Source organism: Oncorhynchus mykiss, chromosome 5, assembly GCF_013265735.2.
Source record: "Oncorhynchus mykiss isolate Arlee chromosome 5, USDA_OmykA_1.1, whole genome shotgun sequence".
NCBI lineage: Eukaryota > Metazoa > Chordata > Actinopteri > Salmoniformes > Salmonidae > Oncorhynchus > Oncorhynchus mykiss.
Window position 1 is genome coordinate 87,490,489 of NC_048569.1, and position 7,076 is coordinate 87,497,564.

Here is a 7,076-nt window from a genome sequence, read left to right on the forward strand (position 1 = left end):
GTATTTTGGTTATTAGGTTATTAGCTGGTTATTAATTGGTTATTTGTGTATTTTTGTTATTAGGTTATTAGCTGGTTATTAATTGGTTATTTGTGTATTTTGGTTATTAGGTTATTAGCTGGTTATTAATTGGTTATTTGTGTATTTTGCTTATTAGGTTATTAGCTGGTTATTAATTGGTTATTTGTGTATTTTGGTTATTAGGTTATTAACGGGTTATTAATTGGTTATTTGTGTATTTTGGTGATTAGGTTATTAGCTGGTTATTAATTGGTTATTTGTGTATTTTGGTTATTAGGTTATTAGCTGGTTATTAATTGGTTATTTGTGTATTTTGGTTATTGGGTTATTAATTGGTTATTTGTGTATTTTGGTTATTGGGTTATTAGCTGGTTATTAATTGATTATTTGTGTATTTTGGTTATTAGGTTATTAGCTGGTTATTAATTGGTTATTTGTGTATTTTGGTTAGGTTATTAACAGGTTATTAATTGGTTATATGTGTATTTTGGTTATTAGGTTATTAGCTGGTTATTAATTGGTTATTTGTGTATTTTGGTTATTAGGTTATTAGCTGGTTATTGATTGGTTATTTGTGTATTTTGGTTATTGGGTTATTAACGGGTTATTTGTGTATTTTGGTTATTAGGTTATTAACGGGTTATTAATTGGTTATTTGTGTATTTTGGTTATTAGGTTATTAGCTGGTTATTAATTGGTTATTTATGTATTTTGGTTATTGGGTTATTAATTGGTTATTTGTGTATTTTGGTTATTGGGTTATTAGCTGGTTATTAATTGGTTATTTGTGTATTTTGGTTATTAGGTTATTAGCTGGTTATTAATTGGTTATTTGTGTATTTTGGTTAGGTTATTAACAGGTTATTAATTGGTTATATGTGTATTTTGGTTATTAGGTTATTAGCTGGTTATTGATTGGTTATTTGTGTATTTTGGTTATTGGGTTATTAACGGGTTATTTGTGTATTTTGGTTATTAGGTTATTAACGGGTTATTAATTGGTTATTTGTGTATTTTGGTTATTAGGTTATTAACGGGTTATTAATTGGTTATTTGTGTATTTTGGTTCATGTTGGTAAAGCATCATGTTGTCACTGCCGTGTGTCCAGGCTTATGTCCAGATCACGTACGTGGAGCCGTACTTCGACACATACGAGATGAAGGACCGCATCACGTACTTCGACAAGAACTACAACCTGCGGCGGTTTGTCTACTGCACGCCGTTCACACTGGACGGGCGGGCGCATGGGGATCTGCACGATCAGTTCAAACGCAAAACCATCCTGACCACATCCCACGCCTTTCCCTACATCAAGACCCGCATCAACATCATCCACAAAGAGGAGGTGAGGCCCTGGGGGTTTCATCTGACTGGCGTGGAGCGCCACAGGCAACACACCATTACTACATGACCTCTACAACCTGACTCCTAGACGGATCATCCGTAGGCCAAACGACTCTCTTGTAGAGGAATCAACATACAGACACACATTCATAAGGCACACACACACACTTCTTAGTTACTATACATTGTATATAATCAGTTGTCTAATATAGTCTGATCTCCTCTCTCTGGTCCTGTGTCAGATCATCTCTATGCCCATCGAGGTGGCCATAGAGGATATGCAGAAGAAGACCGGAGAGCTGGCCTTCGCTACCCACCAGGACCCATCGGATGCCAAGATGCTGCAGATGGTGCTGCAGGGGTCAGTGGGGACTACCGTCAACCAGGGACCTCTGGAGGTGGCCCAGGTGTTCCTGTCAGAGATCCCCAGTGATCCTAAACTCTACAGACACCACAACAAACTACGCCTCTGCTTCAAAGACTTCACCAAGAGGTAAATTACACTTACTTTACAGTCAGTGTTTTTAATGTACGATTATGGACTCTTGGGTGTGAATGAATGTCAAATTTAAAAAATCATACAAAATTGCTTCTACCATGTTCCTTCAGACTTATGTGCAAGGCATGTTGAAGTGCAGTGCAGTGCAGTGCTCACGCCTCTCCTATCCTCCATCACCAGGTGTGAAGATGCCCTGCGTAAAAATAAGAGTCTGATTGGTCCAGACCAGAAGGAGTACCAGAGGGAGTTGGAGAGGAACTACCATCGCCTGAAGGAGGCGCTACAACCACTCATCTGCAGAAAGATACCCCAGCTTTATAAACCCGTGCTGCAGGTCAACTCTCACAGGTGAGTGTGCATGTGTAGACGAGCAGGGACATAATGTCTATTTTGGAGTGTTCTTGTGATGTACATACAAAAGCTCTGACGAAGGCCTTGAGGCTGATACGTAAAGAGCAGTGATACTATCACCAGCAGTGTGCAGCTTTTTTCTCATGATATGCATGTTGTCATATTGCATGTGTTCTCTCTTGACTGTTCATGCACCCCCCCACCCCACACACATAAATATGATGTTTTGCTTGTGCTTCTGTTACATGCAGCAAACGGACAGCTTGACCAGGTAGTTTGGTATTCTGTGATTGGAACCTTCTCTGTAAACGTGTCTGTACTGGGTCTTTGCAGGGTGGAAGGTTATATATAGATATACATGTCCAATCCGGTTTCCCCATGTTCCACTAACTTTACACTATGTGCTCCCCCCCCCCCCCCCAGAGATTCCTTCAGCAGAATGAGTCTTCGCAAGCTTGAACTTTGAAGATGAAGAGAATTGAAGGATCACAACCTTAATTTATTAATGTGTAAATACTGATGGTCAGTGTCTTGAGAAGTCAGTGTTCCCCATAGAAGGAAAGCTAAAGTGTTACTACGAAGTCGGTACATCATTCCAGTGTCTTATTCGTTTACAGGCAGCCTGTTACGCAATCAGTGGGTTTAACAAAGTGGAACTTACTATGTACGATGTGTCAAATCTGTATACATATTTCATGTGTGCACCTTTTTTTCATTACATTTTATGACTTGAAAGTTTATTATTTAATCCAAAATGAGAAAAAAAACAAGCAAAATATGTGCTACCACTCTTTATCATAATGCTTTATTTTTAGTTAAGATACTTTTGTTTAAAGTTAAGGAAATGTTTTAAACATCATGAATTGTTTTATGTATGTATGTTTATGTTGTATGTATGTTTGTTTTTGTTTACTTTAAGTATTTTACTAAATCAATATTTTAATGTCCAATGGATGCATTGGTATTTTCTTTGATGGGAGGTTAACGGAATATGGGTTTCCCAGTCACAGGGTATGGTTTCCATGGTTACCTATAAACAAATTGACTTAATTCAAGCATGTCCCCTGAAACTCAAAATAAGATCAGAGGGGCGGCGTTAGAGGGAAAACTGGGCCATTATTATGGATATACTGACAAGATGCATGTCTCTCCACCCAATGGGAGTCGTTGTCCACAAAGTGGAATGGTCTGTCTAGCTCCCGCCTATCCTTTCTTTGGATTAGTGGATACATCTCATTATTGTAATCCGTTTAAAAATAGATACAGAGCCTTGCGAAAGTATTCGGCCCCCTTGAACTTTGCGACCTTTTGCCACATTTCAGGCTTCAAACATAAAGATATAAAACTGTATTTTTTTTGTGAAGAATCGACTACAAGTGGGACACAATCATGAAGTGGAACGACATTTATCGGATATTTCAAACTTTTTTAACAAATCAAAAACTGAAAAATTGGGTGTGCTAAATTATTCAGCCCCCTTAAGTTAATACTTTGTAGCGCCACCTTTTGCTGCGATTACAGCTGTAAGTCGCTTGGGGTATGTCTCTATCAGTTTTGCACATCAAGAGACTGACATTTTTTCCCATTCCTCCTTGCAAAACAGCTCGAGCTCAGTGAGGTTGGAGGGAGAGCATTTGTGAACAGCAGTTTTCAGTTCTTTCCACAGATTCTCGATTGGATTCAGGGCTGGACTTTGACTTGGCCATTCTAACACCTGGATATGTTTATTTTTGAACCATTCCATTGTAGATTTTGCTTTATGTTTTGGATCATTGTCTTGTTGGAAGACAAATCTCCGTCCCAGTCTCAGGTCTTTTGCAGACTCCATCAGGTTTTCTTCCAGAATGGTCCTGTATTTGGCTCCATCCATCTTCCCATCAATTTTAACCATCTTCCCTGTCCCTGCTGAAGAAAAGCAGGCCCAAACCATGATGCTGCCACCACCATGTTTGACAGTGGGGATGGTGTGTTCAGCTGTGTTGCTTTTACACCAAACATAACGTTTTGCATTGTTGCCAAAAAGTTCAATTTTGGTTTCATCTGACCAGAGCACCTTCTTCCACATGTTTGGTGTGTCTCCCAGGTGGCTTGTGGCAAACTTTAACCAACACTTTTTATGGATATCTTTAAGAAATGGCTTTCTTCTTGCCACTCTTCCATAAAGGCCAGATTTGTGCAATATACGACTGATTGTTGTCCTATGGACAGAGTCTCCCACCTCAGCTGTAGATCTCTGCAGTTCATCCAGAGTGATCATGGGCCTCTTGGCTGCATCTCTGATCAGTCTTCTCCTTGTATGAGCTGAAAGTTTAGAGGGACGGCCAGGTCTTGGTAGATTTGCAGTGGTCTGATACTCCTTCCATTTCAATATTATCGCTTGCACAGTGCTCCTTGGGATGTTTAAAGCTTGGGAAATCTTTTTGTATCCAAATCCGGCTTTAAACTTCTTCACAACAGTATCTCGGACCTGTCTGGTGTGTTCCTTGTTCTTCATGATGCTCTCTGCGCTTTTAACGGACCTCTGAGACTATCACAGTGCAGGTGCATTTATACGGAGACTTGATTACACACAGGTGGATTGTATTTATCATCATTAGTCATTTAGGTCAACATTGGATCATTCAGAGATCCTCACTGAACTTCTGGAGAGAGTTTGCTGCACTGAAAGTAAAGGGGCTGAATAATTTTGCACGCCCAATTTTTCAGTTTTTGATTTGTTAAAAAAGTTTGAAATATCCAATCAATGTCGTTCCACTTCATGATTGTGTCCCACTTGTTGTTGATTCTTCACAAAAAAATACAGTTTTATATCTTTATGTTTGAAGCCTGAAATGTGGCAAAAGGTCGCAAAGTTCAAGGGGGCCGAATACTTTCGCAAGGCACTATATATATTTGATGAGGGTTGTTGACGTCAACCGCCTGTATTCAATGGAGAGAGATGCTATGCTACTAGCCTCATGTAATGAATATGCATAGCCATCTCGAGACCTCTCCGGTATCAGTAGCAGTGCGTGGGTAAAATCACTGGGGAATCCAAGCCATATTACAGCCATATGTGTTGTGATAATTGCGTTGTTTGTTCTGTAACCTGTTAGTTCACATGCCTTGCGACCGTGATATATAGGCCTATGGCCGAGACCATAAGAAGACACAGTGGCAGAATAAATTCAACCACACCTTTTTCATCATAAAACCAGAAAGAAATCTCTGTCTGGTGAAGTCCACAAGGCATATCGCATTTAACAAACCGTTACATGACCTACAGCATGCAAGCAAGTTAGGGTTTCCGACTACTAAACAACTATTGATTTAAAACCACTGAGAGTTACCGCAAGTCGCAAACAGGAGCTGCCTCCACTCTTCCAGCAACATTTCAACTTCAACATCAAATCACCTATGCTTTAGTCTAATACTGTGACAACTAAAAGATACCAATAACAGTTTAGTCCTATCAACGTAAGCTAAATATGATGCGGCTGTCCGTGGTTCTGATTTGTGTGTGTGTGTGTTCAAATAGAAAAAACAACATGTTGACTCACCGTACTTGTAGAAAAACGCCAATGCCATCCTCTCTTTCATGTTGACGAAACGGTCTATGACTGTCGTACAGTACACAATTGTATTTTTTGTTGTCCTAAGCTACCGGGCTAAAATGCTTGCTCGCTAGCCTCATTTCATTTCATGGGCAATGAGGACGACAACAACGAGATGCTCTGTCAATGACTTATTGCTCTCGATGTGAAGTAAAGTCAAGCTCACCAAAACAAAACAAAAAAAAGTGTCAAGTCAAGCCAGTTTGGGGCTTGTCAAGTCAAGCCAGTTTGGGGCTTGGGGCTTGTCAAGCCAGTTTGGGGCTTGTCAAGTCAAGCCAGTTTGGGGCTTGGGGCTTGTCAAGTCAAGCCAGTTTGGGGCTTGTCAAGCCAGTTTGGGGCTTGGGGCTTGTCAAGTCAAGCCAGTTTGGGGCTTGGGGCTTGTCAAGTCAAGCCAGTTTGGGGCTTGTCAAGTCAAGCCAGTTTGGGGCTTGTCAAGTCAAGCCAGTTTGGGGCTTGGGGCTTGTCAAGTCAAGCCAGTTTGGGGCTTGTCAAGTCAAGCCAGTTTGGGGCTTGTCAAGTCAAGCCAGTTTGGGGCTTGGGGCTTGTCAAGCCAGTTTGGGGCTTGGGGCTTGTCAAGTCAAGCCAGTTTGGGGCTTGGGGCTTGTCAAGCCAGTTTGGGGCTTGGGGCTTGTCAAGTCAAGCCAGTTTGGGGCTTGGGGCTTGTCAAGTCAAGCCAGTTTGGGGCTTGTCAAGTCAAGCCAGTTTGGGGCTTGTCAAGTCAAGCCAGTTTGGGGCTTGGGGCTTGTCAAGTCAAGCCAGTTTGGGGCTTGTCAAGTCAAGCCAGTTTGGGGCTTGGGGCTTGTCAAGTCAAGCCAGTTTGGGGCTTGGGGCTTGTCAAGTCAAGCCAGTTTGGGGCTTGACTTGACACTTTTTTGTTTTGTTTTTGTTTTGGTGAGCCAGGACCATTCACAGTTGAGCTAGCAGATTGGCTATTATTGAACCTGTTTTGTTTTTGTTTTGGTGAGCCAGGACCATTCACAGTTGAGCTAGCAGATTGGCTATTATTGAACCTGTTTTGTTTTTGTTTTGGTGAGCCAGGACCATTCACAGTTGAGCTAGCAGATTGGCTATTATTGAACCTGTTTTGTTTTTGTTTTGGTGAGCCAGGACCATTCACAGTTGAGCTAGCAGATTGGCTATTATTGAACCTTTTGTTTTATCAAGGGAGGCCAAATGCATGCTGGCTTTTCTTGAATTCAATGCTATGGGGCGGCAACATTGTCATACTCTTTTTAACCAGACAGAATTCGATAGATGGCCTACAGAG

General features: G+C 41.0%; 1 protein-coding gene across 16 annotated transcripts in view; it reads left to right on the forward strand.

Moving 5' to 3' along the window:
- dock7 (dedicator of cytokinesis 7) overlaps positions 1–3,166 on the forward strand; it is a 91,885-nt gene extending 88,719 nt beyond the window's left edge. For 15 of the 16 annotated variants that reach the window (XM_036978634.1, XM_036978635.1, XM_036978638.1 and 12 more), the window contains 4 exons: positions 1,131–1,367; positions 1,609–1,859; positions 2,046–2,213; positions 2,640–3,166. In XM_036978634.1, the coding sequence (XP_036834529.1) occupies positions 1,131–1,367; positions 1,609–1,859; positions 2,046–2,213; positions 2,640–2,682 (699 nt within the window). In that variant the 3' untranslated portion in view covers positions 2,683–3,166. Of the gene's footprint in view, positions 1–1,130; positions 1,368–1,608; positions 1,860–2,045; positions 2,214–2,467; positions 2,488–2,639 lie in introns of all 16 variants that reach the window. The other variant, XM_036978637.1, reaches the window with a different exon arrangement.
- Positions 3,167–7,076: the final 3,910 nt, after the last annotated feature.